Source organism: Oryza glaberrima, chromosome 9 (assembly GCF_000147395.1).
Source record: "Oryza glaberrima chromosome 9, OglaRS2, whole genome shotgun sequence".
Taxonomy (NCBI): Eukaryota; Viridiplantae; Streptophyta; class Magnoliopsida; order Poales; family Poaceae; genus Oryza; species Oryza glaberrima.
Window position 1 is genome coordinate 12,558,682 of NC_068334.1, and position 22,503 is coordinate 12,581,184.

Consider the following 22,503-nt stretch of genomic DNA (forward strand, 5'->3'; position numbering starts at 1 on the left):
TAATGTGCTTTTGAGGAATCGGGATGACATCCGATCTTACTATGGCTGTGTTTAGATCCAAAGTTTGGATCCAAACTTTAGTACTTTTCCATCACATCAACCTGTCATACACACATAACTTTTCAGTCACATCATCTCTAATTTCAACCAAAATCCAAATTTTGCGCTGAACTAAACACAACCTATGTGATGATGCTGCCTTTTGTTCTCTAGGCTGTGTTTAGATCTAAACTTTGGATCCAAACTTCCAACTTTTTCTATCACATCAACCTGTCGTACACACACCTTTTCAGTCACATCGTACCAATTTCAACCCAAACTTCCAACTTTGGAAGGAACTAAACACAGCCTAGTGCTATATGGTACTGCAAATTGGCTAGTACTTAAAAGTGACTTTTGAAAAACTTAAATGAAGCTGCAAGTACCCTTCTTCATGGAGCACATGGTTTATAAGAACCCCTTATAAGAAATGATTTTGGATCTTCTTATCACTTCCACCATGTATCCAAAAAGGGAAAGAAAACATTCAAATTAAAATTTGCTCCGGTTGAATGCAAAGCCAAAGGTAGTTATAAATCGCAGTCTATTTTTAAATTAAAATTTAAACCTCAAATAACATTGATATAAAATTTTACTCATAAATATATTTTATTGCTTCATTCATTTTTTTTTCACCCTCTATATGTCAAGCGATGATACACATATGTAATTAGATCTGCTTGATATTACTACCTCTGTCCTATAATAGATGTCGTTTTGACTTGTCTGCTTGCAACGTTTGACTATTCATTTTATTTGAAAAATTAGTGTAAATATAAAAAAGGGAAAATTGTAAAACCACCCCACAAGTCACTTAAAGTTTGACATTCCATCCCATAAGTCATTTTGTTGCAAATACCCACCCACTACTAAGTTTTGTTGAAAAACCACCCAATGCTAGGGTTTGAAATTTTGGTTTGAAATTTCTGAAATTTCGGTTATCCCCCCCCCCCCCACCGGCATGCTCAAATCTCGTCCAAAATTTTCGGTTTTTTTTGCATTTTTTTTAAAAAATTTGGTCAAATTTTATTCAAATTCAGTCAAATTTTCAAATACTTTTAGCCAGAAATTTCCGAAATTTCGGAAACCCCCGGCATAAAATCCAATTTCAAAATTAAAAACCCTACCAATGCGCACATGCTTAACCAAATCAATTTGTTACTGCTGATGTAGGGTTACCACATGCTAAGCTAGCCAAGTCAATCTTGTCTAAGTACTTACATTAAACTTATTTTCCATATTTTATTGTTTTTTTTTCATATAGCGAAACTCAGTGCAACAATGTTTAAACTCTCGTCCACAATTTTATTTGTGGAATCTTACAAAAAAACATATCAATAATACTCTAGAAGTATTTAGTTTTGGTTAAGACCATATTGATAGATCACATTTTATAAAAACATGTTGATTAGGTTAAGCATGTGTTTACTGGGGTGGTTGTTTCAACAAAATTGAGTAGGTGGTGGGTATTTGTAACAAAATAACTTATAGGGTGGAATGTCAAACTTCAAGACTTATGGGGTGATTTTTGCAATTTTCCCTATAAAAAAGATAAGTCATACTTAAATTAGTTTTGATAAGAAAGCAATATAAAAATAATAGTAAGTCATACTTAAATTACTTTTGATAATAAAGCAAGTCACAAACAAAACAAATAATAATTTCATTTTTTTAAATAAGACGAATCAAACATTAAAAAAAAACTCAAAGCGACAAGTAATATGGGATGGAGGTAGAACTGTGTTAAAAAAAGAGGTTGGCTACTTGTAAAGTCAAACCATATACTCCTACTAAGATAAGGCGTGTTTAGATTCCATCCCAAAATTTTATAACTTGTCACATCAAATGTTTGAACACCTACATAAAGATTAAATATATGCTTAAAAAAATAACCAATTGAAGCTACTTTACGAGACAAATCTTTTAAGCTTAATTACTCCATGATTTAACAATGTGGTGCTACAGTAAACAGGTACAAATAACGGATTAATTAGACTTAATAAATTCGTCTCGTAGTTTATTGATGGATAATGTAATTAATTTTTTTATTAGTGTCAAACACCCCATGCAACACCCTCCTGATGTGACACGCCAATTCTTTACCTTCGTTGAGCTAAACACCCCCTAAATAATCCAATATCGCTAAACATGAGGGGATTCCTTGTCGCTAGCTATCGTGCCAGCCACGGCGCACGAGTGCGAAGCTGCCCACAGACGCGCTCGCGCTCCCGCTCCCGCTCCCCGACGATGCCGGCGGCGGCGGCGTTGTCCGACGACGACCGCCTGGTCGTCGCCCACTGCGCCGCGCTCTCCTTCCCACCACCCGCCGCCGCCCAACAGCCGCCGCCTCCTCCCTCCACCTCCTCCTCCTCCTCGGGCGCGGGCGCGGGCGCGGGCGCCTCCTTCCAAGTGCACCACGCGTCCCACCCTTACCCCTGCGCCGCCTTCGCGTTCCCGCCCTCCTGGTCCGCGCCCGGCTGGGCCGCGGGGCGCGCGGCGTTCGGGGACGCGGAGGTGGACCCGTCCCTCTTCCCGTCGCTCCGCAGCGTCGGGAGCGGCGTCCCCGCGCGCGCCAACGCCGCGTTCCTCGCCTCCTTCCGCGCCCTCCTCGACGACTCGCCGCTCCAGTCCGAGGTGAGCTCCCCCACCTCCTCCTCCTCGAGATCTCGTTGTCTTCGAGTTCGAGGTCTTTCCGGCGCTTTGCTGTTTCGCTACCTCTGGCCTTCTGTGAAACCTTCCATTTGGGTGAAATGGAGTATATTCATTTTAAAGACGAAGATAACTTCAATTGTTCCTTTCGTATCGCTGTTTCGCGCTCTAGTTCTATGTAGGATTTTGATTTCTACGCGATTTAGAGATCAAGCAGAAACTTATAACTGTGGTTGCTGTTGGCTTGTTTCTCTGTATCTGAGTCAAATTGCAGTGATTAATTGGGCTAATCACCTGGGTTACTGGGTATGAGATGTGTACAATATCATTGCGTGAACACGCGTGGATTAAACTGTGCTTATTCAGCCAACTAGGGAGCTCGTAATTGTGGATTGGGGTGTTTGGAGATCAGTACAGTTCTCTTGAATTGTGGTTAGGGGTTATAGAATTAGATAACCTCCTTTTGTGATCTGTGTTGTCCGCAGTGGCTGTTCTAAGGAGTTTTTCTTTTGGTTTCGATGCTGTTTCTTTCAGCACATTTTCGACTTGCAAAGTTCTTGTTAATACTCTGTTTTAATTTGAGTCTATTAAAAAGAGTAGGAGATGATATTCATGGTTTACAACAGTTCTAGTGTGCTAGTAGCTATATCCTACACCTTGGTTGCTAATCGGTACTAAAAGTAGTTTGGTTATAGTACCTCTTTGTACTCTATGAAAAGAGTCGAAATGATCTAGAGCACCTTATTTGACCAAAAGAGACCATCTTGAATTCAACATTAATGTCAGGCAAGATTGTTTCTTCTTGTTGTCGGCATAAAACTTGTCTTAGCTTCATCCGATACCATCTTTGATAAAAAGAATGATGATATTTTTTTTGAAGGAAAAAAGATAATCTTGACATGGTATGTTTTTATTTGAATTTATTTCACCTGATACAAATAAGTGATTGTTTGTTTTGAACTACAGGTATCTAGAGCTGTGGCAGAAGAGAAGCGTATTGTATTCACAGGCCATTCATCAGGGGGTTCAATAGCTACCCTCGCTGCCATATGGTTTCTTGAGACCTGCACCAGGAGAGGCAGTGTTAATCAGGCACACCCATTTTGTGTAACCTTTGGGGCTCCTCTTGTTGGAGACAATACCTTTAACCATGCTGTTCGAAGGGAGGGCTGGTCACAGTGTATTTTGAATTTTGTCGTGCCAGTAGACATCATCCCCCGCATACCACTTACTCCGCTTGCATCTGCCACAGAAGGAATTCAAGCTGTTCTGGATTGGTTATCCCCTCAAACTCCGAACTTCTTGCCTTCTGGGATGCCACTCATCATAAGTCAGTTTTATGAAAATTTACTGAGAAGCACACTTTCTATTGCGAGCTATGAGGCCTGTTCTTTCATGGGATGCACTAGCTCGATCTTAGGAACATTGACTTCCTTCATTGAGCTCTCCCCTTACAGACCCTGTGGGACTTATCTTTTCTTGACAAGCAGTGAACAGCTGGCTGTTCTGACAAATTCAGATGCTGTATTGCAGTTGCTATTTTACTGCCTTCAGTTGGATCCCCAGCAACAATTGCGTGATGCTGCTGAGAGAAGTTTAAGTGCTCACTGGCAATATGAACCAATTAAGCAAAGCATGATGCAAGAGATAGTTTGCGTGGATTACTTGGGAGTGGTTTCATCAACACTTCCTGGTAGGCAGATGAGTAGCACAATAGTTGGAGGCCTTGAACTGGTAAGCAACACTTACATTTCTTCAATAAAGAACTGCGGGTTGCATATGTAAAAATCTGAATTTCCTAGTGAAATGTTATGTGTCAATGCAACCTTACTTTGAAAATCATTGATGTTGCTTTTAGCGTCAGGTGTGCCATTTATTACATAACCAAATTCAGGACCACGATATTTTGGTCTAGGTTAAATGCCAATGGACAAATCAAATTGATATAAGTGACCATGTTCACGTTCAATCAAAATCCTCAGCTACCACCTCAACATTCTAATAATTGATTAGCGTTTTCCTTTCAACAATAAAACTGAAGTCTATCTGTTGTATTTTGATAAAATGAGTTGTTTATTGCAGAGCAAGGAAGCTATGTTGAGCCTTTCTGCAGCTGGACAATGGGAGAAGCAAAGGGAGACAAACCAGGCAAAAATAGATGGTGCAAACTGCACCAAAATTAGGGAAGCCCTCAAGTCCCTGAACGAGTACAAAAGGACATGTGAGCTCCATGAAGTGAGCTACTATGATTCATTTAAGCTTCAGCGTGAAGTACACGATTTCAATGCAAATGTTAGGAGATTGGAACTAGCTGGACTTTGGGATGAGATAGTTGAAATGCTGCGAAGGCGTGAGCTGCCAGATGGTTTCGAAGGCCGACAAGATTGGGTGAATCTAGGAACCTTGTACCGCCGGTTGGTTGAGCCCTTAGACATTGCAAACTACTACAGGCATTCCAAGAACGAGGACACTGGCTCCTACCTCTCCAAGGGAAGGCCGAGGCGTTACAAATACACCCAGGAGTGGCACGAGCAGTTGCAGCGCATCTCCTTCGGTTCTAGCCTTGAATCTTGCTTCTGGGCAATGGCTGAGGAACTCCAGGCTGAGATTGCCAACGGCAAAACATTCGAGGATGTGAGAGATAGAGTAGTTAAGCTTGAGAGTGATGCTCACGGATGGTTCATGTCTGAAAGTTTAGGGAAGGACATATTCCTGAGCCGCTCATCCTTTGTGATTTGGTGGAAGACGCTCCCGGAGAACCACAGATCTGCATCATGCATCGCGAAACTTGTGCCTTAAGAAAGATTTTGCATTATATGGACAGAATTATTTGCTTTCACAATGATGAGGCATGCATTCGTGGCATGTTGCAACTACTGCCACTGTAACTGTATACCATATGCATGAACTTTGTAAATATGCTACTAATGTTTTTTTTTATCCTACACGAATAGCAATCAGTTAAGTTGAACCTGTTGTTTCTTGCGTCATTGTTCATGGCCAATTCGATCAGCAAGGTGGTAGCCGCAAGCGATTGCCTGGGAGTTAGTTCAGGCAAATTTTGTGAGCCTGAATTGCTGCTGAATGAGTTAACGAAAAAAAATGCCTCCTACAGTTTTTTTGGGTCTAGAATTCCGTATTGATGTTGAAGATGAGGTTTAAGCTGCTACGCTTGCTTGATAAAAGGAGGGTCGTAAATACATGCATGATGCTCCCTTCAGATAAAAAAAATATCAAACTTCAAAAATTTTGACTATAAATATATTCTAAAATATTTGCTTTAGAAAATTGAGATCATTTGTATAGATTGATCTTAAAGTACATTTCAATAAAATCATTATATCATATATACACATATATGTGTGTTTGTGTGGCAAAAGTTATAACTTTGGGAAACCGTCTCCTTATCCAAAACAACGTTTATTTTCAATCTAGAGGGAGCACTCTATAAATGGATACATATTCCCTCCGTCCCAAAATATACCAAGTCTTATACGGAATCATACCTCGTATATAAAAGAAGTTCCCGATAAGAAAAGACAAATAGAGTTCTATATAAAAACGACAAGGACTATTCGAATTGTATCCATATTGGTCTCCCTAATTCTATATAGAAACGACAAGGGGACATCTATGAGTATAAAAAAACACCCCCTAGGATGGGAGGCAAGACAGATAACACACAACAGACAAAAAAAAAAATCAACACACAAGCCAAGACAAGCCAAACATCGACATCATATATTAGCCTAGACGACAGACCCAATCTGGTGCCTGTGGAGGCCGATAAGAGGGATCTATCGACACACTGATCTTGATGAGTTCGTATTCGAGGAGAAAGACTACCCTGTCATCGACTACGTGTTGGTTATCTATGCCACCAAGTCGACGACAGCTAGATAGGTTATCCTAAGTATTATACTTTTGTGATCCAGATGAATAAAGAGCAACACCGGCTTCGGCCATTAGGAGTATAGCTATTACCTATTAGATAAGGGGCCTAAACCTGTATAAAATCCTTATCTCCATCTCTTTTACCTCAATCTCACATATCCCTCTTTTACCTCAATCTCGCATATACCCTGATACCGATGATCTCCATACCATTCAAATACCGTAGTCGTGACCTCAAACGTCGACAAGAAGGTCTCTCAGATTCCAGGAAATGGAACCCGCGGTCCAAACACATGTTGAATGGAACTTCTATTAATAGTCCACAAGTTTTAACATATTTACATTCAAATCCATGACCCCACATGTAAGTCTAACACATTTTACATTTAAAACATTACATGATTTAAACATTCGCTAAGCTGGGTCTCTACTCGCTAATGAACATGGGCCGACATGTCAGTGTGTAGACGGCTGGGAGCAGAGCAGCGGCGCGGCATTGAGGTTTGCGGCATCGCCGGCGGCGAACGGTGTCTCGGCTGGGTTGCGACTGCGACCAAAAGAGAAAATGAAGAGGAGCTTACAGCGAAGCTATAGGTTGTCTTGTTGCAAGCAGCGGTGGCCGGAATCGATGGCGACAACGACGGCTTAGTTCGATGTACCAAGTCCCCTCAAGGGATTTGAGGTCGCCGCCATGCTCGGCCACTCCTCTCACGGGGGACTTGATCTATAGGTTCGTGTAATCGTGTCAATATGCATCTCTGCCATCAAATGGCCAATCATTATCTTATTTCACGTCATCGCCTCACTAGCCCATTTGGCGACCATGGTCCATGGGTAGCAAATAAAAACACATAACAATAGATGCTACTTTACTATACATGTTTAATACAATGCGAGTTATTCTTCTATAAAACCTTAGTTATCGCGGGAGCCGGTGGACAAAAGTACTACTTTAAATTCAATGTGGTGATTATGTTTTTTTTCCGTTACAGTACAACGCATGGATATTTTCAGTAAAAGTTAAATATGGAATAGCCAAACCAATATTGCTTTTGCTGCACATTTAGAATGTAACTAAGAAACACTCATCGGGTAGGCATCAAGACTTGCGGTGACTGGTCATACGGAAGATTCTCACCGGGATTGATCACAACCGTAGTTCCTCGTTCCATGTCGTATACATTCAACACTTTGCCATTGATACCCCAGTAATAGATGCAATTCCCTTTCAAGCCGGTTTCTTTTGCATCAAGTGACGCTCCAACTCCCAAGCTGTCTATCCCAACGAAGAATACTCTGCCATCCAGTGAATCCACCTTCACCCACGCCGATCTCTGCTTCTGCGTCGCCACGCTAAGTTTGTAAACGCTCACGCGCGCAACGATCCGGCTGCAACCGATGGGGTGAGAGAAGAAAACGTGGTGCAGGTCCCCGTTTGATTCTACCAAGTTACCGGTGCACCGCGTATACCCTGCTGGGCATCTGTGGTCGCCGTCGACGGCGGTCACGGTGAACACGGGCTCCGGCGAGAACTCGAGGACGGCGACGTGGTCGGTGAAGTCGGTGTAGAACTTGCCATCGATCGCCGTAAGGTTCCCTATCGCCCAGCCGACGCAGTCACGGTGCTCGTGGTGAGGCGTCCCGGGCTGGAGGTAGTGATGCTCCACCCAATGGAGGTCTCCGGGGCGGCAATACCAGAGCACCGTGTCATCGAGGTCGATGACGACGACGACGCAGTCGGGGTCCGTGGGCCGGCGGCGTGACAGGAGGCACATCCGGTCGCAGCCGTGGGTGAGAACGGTGTCGTCGTGGTCGGGAGGCAGGGCGATCCGGCGGCCGGTGAAAGGGTCCCACAGGAAAGTCGCCGTGCACGGTGAGGGCGAACTACCGCGGCGCGGCGCCATGAGCAACCAGCCCTGTGCCGTGGTCCATCGCCGGTGGGCTCTCATCGTGGCGTCCATGTCGTCGTCGTCCGTCGACCTCCTCGGCAGCAGCGCTCTCGTCCGCACGCTGTACATGAAGGTGGCATCGTCGTCGTCGTCGTCGTCGCCGTCGCCGCCGCCGAACAACAGCAGAGGAGCAAGCTTGGGATCCAACGACGACGGACATTCATTATTGTCTTTCTCCTCCATGAATTCGACGGATCGATCGAACTACTCCGGTGGATATATCGATCTTTTCTTGTTTGAGAGACGGCCGGTATTTGTGCCGTGTCTTACTTATACACGATATATATAAGGAGAGTTTAATTTAATTTGCGGCTGCCTGATCGTGTTGTCTCATGATTTCTATTTCAAATACTGCAATTGTATAAAGATAAGTACTCCTATATGCACTCAAAAAGATTCCACCCGATCGAATTACCTTGGAAAATATAAGTATATGAACGCCTACACGACATCAGATCAATTAGAACCAACCATAATCTGCACCGGTAATTAAATTAGGAAAAGGAATTAAGCAGCAGCGTTTTTTAATTTGGCAACCAATAAGAACCCGATCGACGGGTTACAAGCTGAAACCGACCCATACATCGAGCGTTTGTGCATAATAAAACGCTGCATATATACGTATGATGGCCATTGCTGACACGCACGTCTACTCGTCGAACTTCATCCCACGTACGGGAAAAAAGAAAAAGAAAAAAAAAGGGAAGCGAGATGGCGGCGGAACGGGACTGGTCGTCTCTCCCGTCGGATATGCTCGCCCTCGTCCTTGAGCGGCTCGGGTGGTCGAGCCACCCCTCCTTCGCGCTGACGTGCCGGCACTGGCGCTCCGCCGTGTCGCCCTTCTATCCAGCGTGGATCACCCCGCTCCTACTCAGCAGCGCTGCTCCCGTCGGCCGAGCCACCATCAGGTACTACAGCCCCTACTACAACAGAAACTTCGAGGTTATTATGCAGAAGGCGGCGTCGTCGTCCAATGATGCCAGGATCTGCTGCTCCAACGGGCAACGCCTCACGTTGTTCTCACCTTTCTCCATCTCCCAAATCGATCTCCTGACGAGCGTCGTCCACGAGCTGCCGCGTACGCCCCATTACTCCTACGACTTCATCGTGTACGACGATGGCTCACGGAGGGTGTACTGCGTCAACACGACCTTTGCGCTACAGCTCACCCGCGCGACACGAGATGGCGACGACGGCGAGTGGGGGCCTTGGGACCGAACGGAGTTCAACGTGGAAGCAAGGCAGCTAATTCTGGCGGCGCCGATCAGCAACCCGGTGCTCCACGATGGCTTGCTGTACGTTCTTGGTGGAGATGGGAAGCTGGCGGTGTATGATCCATGTAACCACGCCGATAATTTTAGACTTCTTGGTAAGCCTGACAACTTTGGTATTGACCACCAAGAAGTTGACAGCCACCTCTTCGAGTCGGACCAAGGTGAGCTCATGGCTGTCCTCGTCGGCTACAATGGCGCACCCGTCCATGTCACCAAGCTCAATGAGGTGACGATGGAATGGGACAAGTTGGAGACCTTGGAAGGACGGACGCTGTTCACAGGAACATACACAACAATGATGAGGAAGACTAAGTTTAAGTCGATGCAAAACAAGGTTTTCCTTCCAAGGTTGTATGAGTGGCCTGAGACCATACATGTTGACCTTATTATTCGTGATGGTGAAGTAGCATTTGTACCAAAGTCATACTCACCGTCTAGCATAAAGAAGATCACCTCTAGTATGAATATTTGGTCATATGAAATTGGACAGCAAGAAGAAGAAGCAAGAGAGTTTTGGGGATTGGAGAGGGTAGACTATGTTATATGGGTTGATTTTAGTACTAGCTAGCTGACCATAATTACAGGATAATTATTTGTAAGAAGGTTTATAAGAGACGGTAAAAAGCTCATGGTGCTTTCTTTTCTCGTCTTCTCCAAACATGTTAACATGTGAGAATTGCAATTTACGAGCACCATATGGAATATTATTATTTTGGAACGTTAAGTCACAAATAGAGTTTTTATTTTGTTTTTTAAATATTCTACATATAATTTCACTCTTTATGTTTTCTAAGTGATATATGATGTTATAATGTGCATTGTAAAATTGTCTAAATTTGTTTTTGACAGTTTGGTTGATATGCAGCCATGCAGGTCAGGGGACTAGCTATGTCTTTGTCGACAAATTCTTGGGTCAAAATCACCCAGATTTTTTCCTACCGTTAGATTAAGATCCAGAGGACACAAAAAATGCTACATATTTTTTTTCTCTGACTAGTCAGATCACAAAACTACATGGGCTCGAATTCTAGCCCATAGAACAATACAAAAAATTATACAGGCCATAACTGCAAATACATCACGGCCCATTATGATCAACTTCACATCTAATAAAGGTCAGAAAAAAACAAAATAACACAGGGAGACCACACCAGTTCGCACAAATCCCCCAGATCGAGCAAAACAAATCGAGCACGCCATAGACAGTGAGGAGAACGAGAAAAAGAAGAAGGAGCAAATTCTTACCAAGAACATTGAGGTCAAGAAGTTGAAATCAACAAGACATAATCTTCCAGGTAACAAATTACCTAGCACAAAATCCACCTTTACCTTTCCCCCATTGACTTCACCATATTCTGCCAGTCATCTTTTAAATCAAACAAAAACAACTCAGTTCTGTAAAAATATTGGAGAAAAGCACTTGGAATAGGAAATTTCTTTAGATCAAGTAGTTAAAAGTATGTAACTTTTCCAGAAAAACTCGTAACAAAAACTATCAATCTATAGTCAGTTACAGTTACAAATAACAAAAGTTACATATATAACTACAGTACATCTAAACTGTAACTGGGCTGTAAATGGAATCATTCTTAAATTTCTTAAAAAATTCAGTACTTATACTGCGACATTAAAACATTTCCCCAATTATAACAAACTCTAAATTATGTTACAAATATATAAAGAGCTATCAATCTATAGTCAGTTACAGTTACAAATAACAAAAGTTACAGATGTAACTACTGTACATCTAACTGTAACTGGGCTGTAAATGGAATCATTCTTAAATTTCTTAAAAAATTCAGTATTCATGCAGCAACATTAAAACACTTTCCCCTAGTATAACAAGCTCTAAATTATGTTACAAATATATAAAGAGCTATCTATCTATAGTCAGTTACAGTGAGAAATAACAAAAGTTACAGATGTAACTACTGTACATCTAACTGTACCTGGGCTGTAAATGGAATCATTCTTAAATTTCTTAAAAAATTCAGTATTCATGCAGCAACATTAAAACACTTTCCCCTAGTATAACAAGCTCTAAATTATGTTACAAATATATAAAGAACTATCTATCTACGGTCAGTTACAGTGAGAAATAACAAAAGTTACAGATGTAACTACAGTACATTTGAACAGTAACTGGGTTATAACTGGAATCATCCTTTGATTTTTTTTTAAAAAAAATTCAGTACTCATGCACTAACTTTTTTTTTGCCTATGACAAAATGTTCTAAATTATATTACAAATAACCTAATCATGTAGGGTCAGGTACATTGCAATCTCAAAAATCAGGAGATACACAATCAGATGGATATGAAATGAGAAGCAAAATTGTGTCTGAAGAAATGAGAAGCAAGAAGACAGTTAAAGGTGAGAATCATTCTCACCTAGCATTATGGACCATTTTTTATCTTGTCAGAAAATGTCATCTAGCAAAAATTTATATACAACAAATTAGAGATAGTAGCATGATAAATTTTTAAAGAACTATATATCTATATCCAGTTACAGTGAGAAATAACAGAAATTACATATGTAACTACAGTACATATTGACTGTAACTGGGCTTTAACTGCAATCATGCTTGAATTTCTTCAAAAAATTCAGTACTCATGCAACAGCATTAACATTTTTTACTATTATGACTTGTTCTAAATTGTACTACAAATGATTGAAACATGCAACGCCTGTTAGATTAGAAGCTCAAGCAACAGTGAATACAGAGTCAAATAGATGTCAAAGTGACAAAATTTTCTCAGAAGAATTAATAAGCAAGAAGACACTTGAAGGTCAGAACAATGGACAGATAGCATTATGCACCAAATTTGATCTTGTCAGTCAATAAAATCTAGCACAATTTTGTATACCTGAAAGCATGATTTTTTTTTTTTGAAAAACTATCTATCTCCAGTTACAGTGAGAAGTAACAGAAGTTACATATGTAACTACAGTACATATTGACTGTAACTGGGATGTAACTACAATCATGCTTGAATTTCTTCAAAAAAAATTTGTCTAATATACATTATCTAAATTATATTACAAACAACCTATCTATGCAGGTTCTGTTACAATTCGATCTTAAGTAACAGTGGATACATAATCAGAGAGATATGAAAGAGATAACATTAATTTCGTCTGATGAAAAAAGAAGCAAGAAGACAACTAAAGGTCATAATCATGCTAACCTAGCATTATGGTCCATATTTGACCTTGACAGACAATTTAATCTAGCACATATTAGAGATGGCGGCTTTGAAAAATCTAAAGAGCTATCTATCTATAGTCAGTTACAGTGAGAAATAAGAAAAGTTACATATGTAACTACATTACATCTGAACTGTAACTAGGCTATAACAGCTTTCATGCTTGAATTTCTTCAAAAAAATTCAGTACTCATGCAGCAGCATTAAATATTTTCCCCTATTATAACAAGTTCTAAATTATGTTACAAAATAATATAAACATGCAGGGTCTGATGGGTTACAGTCTGAAAAATCAGGGGATATGCAATCGGAGAGATATGAAAATGACAAAATTTTGTCCGGAGAAATAAGAAGCAAGAAAACATTGAAAGGTCAGTTATCATGCTCACCTAGGATTATGCACCATAAAATGATCTTGGCAGACAATATAATCTAGCATAAAATTATATACAATAAATTAGAGATTGTAGCGTTGATAAATTTTCAAGGACTATATATCTATAGTTAGTTACAGTGAGAAATAACAAAAGTTACATATGTAACTACAGTACATATAGACTGTAACTGGGCTAAAACTGCAAGCATGCTTGAATTTCTTCAAAAAATAAAGAATTTGTTCAGAAAAGGAGTCACTTTGTCACAATGGACTGAAGATTTTCCTCAAGTGAAAATCATCTTCAGACAGTGGTGTTTAACAAAGCACAACAATTAGATTAGAGCCTAGGATAAAAAAAAATAGAGCATTGTGGTCCAAATGGTCATATCTCCAGTTGTGTACAAATTTGCCCATATATTAAATTTTGTACATAATTTGCACATATCACAAACTTCTGTGCACAGATATTAAAATCACTCGACAAAGAACTAGCAAAATCGTATATCACTATTTGTCGACAGATTTTTTGGCCAAAATCACCCAGATTTTGGCCACCCTTGGATGACCATCTAAGGTACAAAAAAAAGCAAGAAAAATAAACTTTTCTCGCTGGGCCGGAATCCAAAACAACAAACAACACGGGCTGTAAAAACTGGCCCAAAATAAATATAAAACACCAATCAAAATGGAAAAATTAAGAACAAAGCCAAAAACTAAAAGTTGACAGCCCAATATGAAGAAATCACTTTTGGCAGAAATGCAACTTTTTGTAGCCCAATTATACAGCACGAGTCATTATGATGGACTTGGCATCCAAGAAATCTCACAAAAAGACAAGAAAAAAAAGATCACGCATTAGTCAACGAATCCCCAGATCGATCGCAACCAAATCAAGCACGCCATGGACAGCTAAATTTACATGTATAACTGGGGGCTATTTCCATTGTAACTGCACTGTAAGTGGTGATGCATTGTACTGTAAATCAATTTAAAATTTATATTTATCCTAATTTTAGACTATGAATATAATTGTTTAAGTTAAGAAGACAAAAACCTAGAAACTATAACTACTAGTCACATGTTGTACTAATGTTTTGAAATACATTTTGCAGGTATGATGTCAATTACAGATTGTACGAAGGACAACAACTTGCGGACCATGGGAATGAATATATCAAACTTAACATTGGGCAATCAGGTATGTATATTCAAATAAACAGAGAGTACTATATTGTGCCTACTTAACTGCAAATACATATCATGCTATGCTGGTTTCAGTACTAAAAAAAAATCAAATATAGAAGAGAAACATCGCACATAACACATTCATGCAGTCTTGTGCAAATGCATAAAAATTCTTCAATATAAAATTCAGTCCTCCAAGCACATAACTTATTAATATGATACAATCTTAAATCATAACTGAACTTTCATAACCTCAATTAGATGTTGACTTAATGGCAACTAGAACTACAAGAAAGCAATAGTTACAACACATCATCACTAAAGTTACAAATGTATCTATGGTATATTTACACTGTAAATGCATTGTAAGTGGTGATTGCTCACACTGCAAGTGTACAAAAAGCATATTTATGCTATTTTTATACTGCATGGAAACTAAATATTTAATTTAAGAAGTCAAGCACCTAAGATCAATACACTAGTTGATTTGCATAACCAAAATTAGCAATATATTCACAAAAATCATGTTTCCTCATATTAGCTCAATATAACAAAAAACCTAAAAGTTACAATGCATCAAGGCTAAATTTACAACTGTAACTGAGGGCATTTTGCACTGTAAGTGGTGTTGAATTGTAATGTAACTGAAAATGAGGTTAGATATATCATATGTTCTATGCATAAAACCTAACCATTTAATTTAAGAAGTGAAATACCTAAGAAAAGATACGCTAGTAGATATGCAAAAATATTAAATAAGGTATAGAAGCATAATATTGGAAAATAGTAAAGTTAAGATCATCCAGTTGCTACAAAATCTAACATTAAATACTAGTAAACCCCAAGGAATAATACGAGTAGAAAAAACTGTGTTATTTTGGTCAACAAATCAATCACAGTTATAACCATAATAGATTTAGTCAACAAATTTAAAAACATGAAAAGAGAAATGAGCAAATGAACAACCAATATAGTCACAATCATGTTTTCCTCAGATTCAGTCAATATAGCATAAAAACAAAATTGTTTAACATAGAAAACTAAAAGTTACAATGCATCAAGGCTAAATTTACAACTGTAACTGAGGGCGTTTTGCACTTTAAGTGCACTGTAAGTCATGTAGAATTGTACTGTAACTGGAGTTAAGGTTAGATTTATTAAATGTTTGATGCATATAAACTAAAAAAATATTAATTTAAGAAGTCAAATACCTAAGAAAGAATGCACTAGTAGATATGCAAAAATATTTGTGGTAGATGCTACAAAGGAAGAAAAGTTCAAGTTTACATTGGTTTTTTGCAGGTACAGGGGAGCATCAAATGGAGGATGAAGGAAATTGAACCATACAATACAAAAAAAAAATAGTTCAATCAGTAAATATATATGCACATATCATCTTTCTAAGTATATCAAATAGGAAATCATACTATACCCTGTTCACAAACTCGGAAATAGTGCAAAATTTGTTCCCAAATTCAGAAATAGTGCCAATTCAAATAGATTTACAATTGTGTATCGATTAACATAGAAAAAGAACACAATGAAAGGCCAGAAATACTGGAATTTTATAATGTTTTGTTGCTAAATCATTTGGATCAGCACCGAACAATATTGGGATGCATTCAGAATTGAAAAAACAACTGATGCACTGAGCAAACCTGAAATGCTATCGATACAATTATTATATGCTCATAAAATGCTCGAGAACACACAAGGAAATTGGCAAGATGCCCTGACAGATTTACTTGGCATCATTCAGAAATATAAAACACACATGCTATATACCATTAAGCATGTAGGTGCATCATTAAAAACTATGGAAACAGAATCAGGGAAAAGCACATGCTAGCTAATAGTACATGGAATACACCATTAACCATAAAAGCAGCATCAATCAGAAGTTCAGAACTATGGAAGCAGGTAAAAAAATACATGCTAGAACCATGGAAACTGGTAAAAAATACATATGCAATATATACTATTAAGCATTAAGACTTGCAGCCTTACACATGTTCCAAGCAGGCCGATTACAACAGATGTATCATTACAACAGCCTTGAACATATGTGTGATTACTAGTGCCAAATTAGTGCTTTCATATTATGTGTTAAATGTCATTACTTCCGTGCAGCTAATATTTTAGAAATGAATAGAAGCATAGATTTGTCGTTTTAAAATATAAAAGACATTTATGCTTAAATATATATATATAAATCAGTGACAAGTTTATTTCCTCTGATTAAAAGGACCAACTTTCAAAATTATGCAGTTCAATATAACTCAAGCAAAAGCAGATCGAGAAAAAGCATCTCCGAATAAATGACACAACTGCAGGGTGAGACAAAAATACAAACTGATCGATTAATTACAGCAGCCCAAAGCAAGAGCAGGGGAAAACTGAGATTAATTTACTCACATGACAACAAGATGTGACAAGTTAGCTGATGCAGAAGGGAATGGACCAGACAGGGTGTTGTTGTTGAGCCTCCCGATTAAATTTCACAGCAAATGAGTTAACTGACTAACAAGCTCCACACATAATTAACATGGGAACAATATTGGGATGGGACGATGGGTCATTCAGAATAAAGAAGAAAAAAAATCATAGAGATATTTCAGGCATGTGAATACCTCCAGGCACCCAAGTGACCTTGGTTTTGCTACCATTGAAATGCATTAGATCAACATTAGACTGAAACCCTCCAAATTATTTTTCAGTTTGCTGAAGTATGAGATTTTAAAAAGCTCATGTCGACTGAAACTGTGCAATAGCCTGCTCCAAGATTCAAAAAATACTGACAATTCAAATAGATTTACGAGCGTGCTATCCCCTGTTCCCAATTCAGAAATAGTGCCAATTATGTTCCCAAGTTCAGAAATAGCGCCAATTCAAACAGATTTACGATTTACGAGCGATTGACAATGAACAAAAACACAGAAGAGAAGAAAGAGCAGGTGCAACCAATAGCCCATAATTTCTCAAAGCAACAGGGACCAAGTAACAGGGACCAAGTTCAGGTATTGGCTTGTTGCTAACTCATTTAGATCAGCACCGAAAAGTTCAGAACATGTACAGGAATTTTATAAACCAAATAGTACAGTAGAATACAATCTGAAGAAAGCAGAACGCATGTAGGGGTTTGGGTTTAATTTAACCAAGCAACTCAGCATACTGGGAAATCAAACCGTACATCTCTGAAACGAAATGATTCATATGCTGCAGAAGGCAACACAAAACATACTTGGGGATCAGTTAGCATGCATATGTAAAACAAAATTCTTCAGATGCATAAGAATTCAGAAGATATATGCAGGGAGTTGACAGATCAATCATCTCTGAAACGAAATGCTTCACATGCAGAAAAATTCAGACACATGCAAGAGTTTAACAGATCAGTCAACTAATCACTGAAAGTGAAATGCAACATTCAGATAAAGTTGCAATGATGCTTCCCTACTATATTCAAATCACACATAAATCAAAGCAAAAATAATCAACTCATGAATCTGACCCCCTCCCCGAAGAAAATTTATGCAGGGATCCAAAAAATGATCAACTATCTGGGTGATTAGAAAAAAACCCCCTAAATCCACCTCGAATTAAACCTTTAACTCCATCAAATACCCCTGAATCCAACCCCCAACATGAACACCCCTGAAGAAAAATCGAACCAAAAATACAAAAACCCTCGTGGATTAGAAAAAAAAACATAGAACACCATCGAATCTGGTCGTTTGCAAACAATGGACCAGTAACAAAACACCCTGGACTGAACTGAACCAAACTATAACTAAAAACTTAGGGAATCCAAAACCTAAACGGATTCCAAAACTAAAACAAGTGATTCTGAATCAGATCCATACGTTGAGAGCAAAAAAAATCGTCATATATTGACCCGAATCTTCTAAACCTAGCCCTATTGACATTGAAAAAACCAAAACACAAGCTAATGATGCCAGCAAATCAGGGAAGAAACTCAAAAAAAACTCTCTCTCGAGTTGTCTCCCCCAGCGAGCGCGCGCGCTCTCTCTCTCTCCCGCCGGGGAGCTGCTCGTGCTCTCTCTCGCCGCGAGCTCTCTCTCTCTCTCGACGGAGAAAACGAGAAGAGAAAAGAAAGAGGAGAAAGAGAGGTAGAGAAAGAGAGAGAATAAGGCTGTGTTTGAAGAGAGGAGACAGAGGAGATTAAGAAGATATGTAAAACGAGGTGAGCTATTAGCACATAATTAATTGATTATTAAGTATTTTAAACTTTAGAAATGGATTAATATGATTTTTTAAAGCAACTTTTCTATAATGTTTTTTTATAAAAAAACGCACCGTTTAATAGTTTAAGAAACGTACACGCGGAAAACAAAGCAAAACTCACTCACAATCACCCACCCAGATCACCAGGAAACAACACAGCCTAAAGAAATAGAGCTGAGGAAACAACCAACGGTTACGGACATAATAGCGCGGAATCCAAAATTTAACATGGGTTGGCCCACATTGACTCCCAGGCCATCTACTCACACGCCACACGGTCTCATCCACACACGGAAATACACGAATCATAGCGCAAATCCTACGGATAGAAAAACGATAAATATTAGGGGTGAAAATCTGTTGACAAAGATCTAGCAAAATCGTAATTAATTACCTGCGGGCGGCTGCAGCCGTGTTGATAGGCAATCTAAAAGGAACGCATAAAGGTATTCTAGAGAATGTTATTATTACTATGTTCTTTTTGCGACAGAAAATTTAATTTAATTATTACTCTCAGTTACTATTATCATGTGATCATGCCAACTAGACCATTGTATATGAAACTGTTATAGATTTTTTTTCTTACATGTTTCTCTCTCTTTTTTTTTAATAAAACGGAGACTTAAATGTGTCTTTCTCTCTCTTTTTTGCTATATATAATAATGCTTCACACGATATATACCTATATATATAGGGTCCTTTTTCTTGTTATTTAATTATTACTATCTCCACATTGCTAGCTCTAACGCTTAGAGTTCAGAAATTATAGAACCACCTCTTTGTACACAGCATCGTCGACATTAATTTGAATAAATTTCAATTTCTTTAGAGTACTCATTTCTGTATGCAGCTTGAGTATGCAGATCGGGATTAAAGAGAACAAACAATCAATTTTATTGGATCCTAAATTAGCTCCAATGTTATGGTTTCATTACAACTATTATATGCCTATGGAAGAAAGCGACAACGAGGACAATGAAGAAAGTGGTGATGATGACGATGTGAGCGACGAAGATGAGTTTAGTGAGACAAGTGATGCAGATGAATCTACAGAGGAAACTGATGATGATGGAATAAGTGAGGATAATGAAATTGATGTAAATGGTGATGATGATGATAACACTACTGATGAGGCTAAGGAGGTAAATGACACTTTGCTCCTTTACAACATCTCTAGCAAACAATTGGTAGCTCACGACAAGCCAGATGATTTGAAAGACCACTTTTATTGGATAACACCGCAAGGTTGGTTGCTCATGCTGCACCGTGACTCACATGAGATCTTTTTGTGGAACCCATCTACATCTCAGAGAATTAGCCTACCCTTCGATCAAGATAGATTCCTCAGAAAGAATTACACGAGGTGTTTGTTATCGCATAGTCCCACTGATCCAAACTACATCGTGCTCGTACTAAGCCTTCATGACACAATAATTTGGTATTGTCATATTGGAGGAACCTAGTGGTCTATGCATAAGTATCATGCTAGGAGGTTTCATCATCACCGTTTCACTGTTATTAAATCTATGTCCCTTCTCACTGCAGTGGGGGGGGGAAGTTCTACACGACATTTGGTGATCGTATCGTGACACTAGAATTCTTCCCTTATCCAACATTTGATATTATTCCTATTAAATCGACACATAATATAGTGTATCACTATGCGGAAATCTGTTTGTTAGAATCAAGCGGAGATTTGTTCATCTTGTTCTTTTACCATCCAATGAGATGTTCTCAAAAAACAGTGGAGATCGATGTTCACAAGCTGGACATAACAAGAAGAGCTTAGGTGAAGATGGACACACTTGAGGACAGAGCATTTGTAGTTAATACCATTAAGAACTCCGGAGTATCGGTTAATGCAAAAGAAGTTTATATGGATGGAAACTGCATTTATTTTTTAATGCGTGGTGACAAAGGATTATATGTGCACGACATGGAACGAGGAACAACTATGGCCCTCAATCCTGGTGCAGATGTTAATGTGGCAGCTCAAATATTGATGCCTGCATTTTGATTTTGTCTTGCTTAGATATGCTGTGTTCTCTTTTCAGTGAGGATGTATAAAACCAATAGTTGTCCAATTGCTCTATTTCGTAGTGATAAGTGTAATGTAAGTGTGCACTCAATTAAGAGCATGGTTCTTCGATCTTGAGAAAAAGGGAGAGATTAATCTAATTCCTCGTTTTCTGAAGAATTTTTTTTTAAAAAATAAGGGTTTGTACATTGAATTAGGCAAAATTTGCTACAGGAAACTTAAAATAAACATCGTACAAGCATGCCACGGCTAAAAAACTGGTAATTTGCTGGATGACACTTTCGACTCAATCGGATAGAGATTTTTTTTAAAAGACAAGAATGCCCCTATTATCAAAATATTTTGAGCTCAGGCTGGAGTGAAGATGAAATATGATGTATACTAGTGATGTACCTGGGGTGATGGTAAATTTAGAGTTGTATAAATTTCTAATGTTTTACTCTAACATTTTGTTCGAAGCATGTGATTCTAGGGGCATTCATGTCTTTCACAAGAATTTATCTCTTCAATTGAGTCAAAAGTGTTCTCAGCAAATTACTAGTTTTTAGAATGTCTTTAAGCCATGACATGTTTTTTCGATGTCTATCAGCAAATTACACAAATTTTGGATGTCCTACAACAAAATTTGCTATTAAATTAAACAGCTTGACCTTTTATTTAGTCTAACATATAGACAAAATATTTCACCTTAATAATTTTAGTGATTTGCTGAAAAACGGTGGGGTAAAAGCATTTCTGTTTTTAATCATTTTGGGTAAAACACACATGACAGATTCATCCCTTTTTTCGCATGTACTGGCTGGTCTAAAAGATGGATTCACAAGAGTTCTATCTAGACCCTCACATAGAAATTTATAGAATCCACACGCCCATATCTATTCTTGTGTTGGGCAATGGCCAGTCCTGACCTAAAGTTCTGAATGCTATAGCTATAGAGTATATATTATGTAAAATTTTGTAGTACATCATCCATTTGTAGGCTATGTAACATACTCAGAAATTTCAAATTTAAGAGAATTTTTTTGAAAAGTTTTACATTTAGTTCTTATTGAATTTCACTTAAATTCGTTGTTTTTCCTTTTTAAACCTCTGCCTCAAAATAAATCCCTTAAATTTTTATTCCAAAAATATTTCCAAATCCTCCTAGTACCTTAGAAACCCTATTCAAATTTACCCTAAAAATCCAAATTGTCCATAATTCTTTAGATTTTATTTCCTTTGAATCCTATTCAATTTATCCATGCAAAATTCTTAAAAGTTCCTATTTACTTGGGCCTGAATTTCCTTTCATTTGGCCCATCTGGAGCTTTGTTGAGCGACAATGGTAAGGAATGATGAGGGGATGAAAATGGTTGGAATCAGTAGCATCTATTTAGATGCTCGATCGGTCGGTAATTGACCATATTTACAATTTAAACTAATCAGTAACGATATTATTATGGTGCAGAAAAAAACAGAAAAAAATAAAATTTATATATAGCCAAAAAGGGTAATGGTTGGAAACGGTAATCTTTATACGGAAACGACGCTCGGTCGATTAGGAATTTTCATGACCATTTTCACCCCCTACCATGCTTGGAACGAAGTAGTCCTCTTTGCTAATAGATCTAAGGATTGCAAGGTACCTATGAATCTTGGTTATAT

At 38.6% G+C, this 22,503-nt stretch overlaps 3 protein-coding genes and 1 pseudogene across 3 annotated transcripts; 3 read left to right on the forward strand and 1 right to left on the reverse strand.

The window, feature by feature from the left end:
• Positions 1–2,207: 2,207 nt before the first annotated feature.
• Positions 2,208–5,503, forward strand: LOC127783626 (protein EDS1L-like). The gene is made up of 3 exons (XM_052310815.1): positions 2,208–2,673; positions 3,655–4,422; positions 4,771–5,503. Exons 1-3 carry the CDS (start codon positions 2,287–2,289, stop codon positions 5,485–5,487), a joined length of 1,872 nt encoding a protein of 623 aa, XP_052166775.1. The 5' UTR covers positions 2,208–2,286; the 3' UTR covers positions 5,488–5,503.
• Positions 5,504–7,596: 2,093 nt separating this feature from the next.
• LOC127785414 (uncharacterized) lies at positions 7,597–8,786 on the reverse strand. The gene has a single exon (XM_052312854.1). It carries the CDS (start codon positions 8,712–8,714, stop codon positions 7,668–7,670), a length of 1,047 nt encoding a protein of 348 aa, XP_052168814.1. The 5' UTR covers positions 8,715–8,786; the 3' UTR covers positions 7,597–7,667.
• Positions 8,787–8,851: 65 nt separating this feature from the next.
• LOC127784390 (uncharacterized) lies at positions 8,852–10,810 on the forward strand. The gene has a single exon (XM_052311679.1). The coding sequence runs from the start codon at positions 9,243–9,245 to the stop codon at positions 10,371–10,373; it is 1,131 nt and encodes a 376-aa protein (XP_052167639.1). The 5' UTR covers positions 8,852–9,242; the 3' UTR covers positions 10,374–10,810.
• Positions 10,811–10,960: 150 nt separating this feature from the next.
• On the forward strand, positions 10,961–20,838 carry LOC127784389 (uncharacterized; annotated as a pseudogene).
• Positions 20,839–22,503: the final 1,665 nt, after the last annotated feature.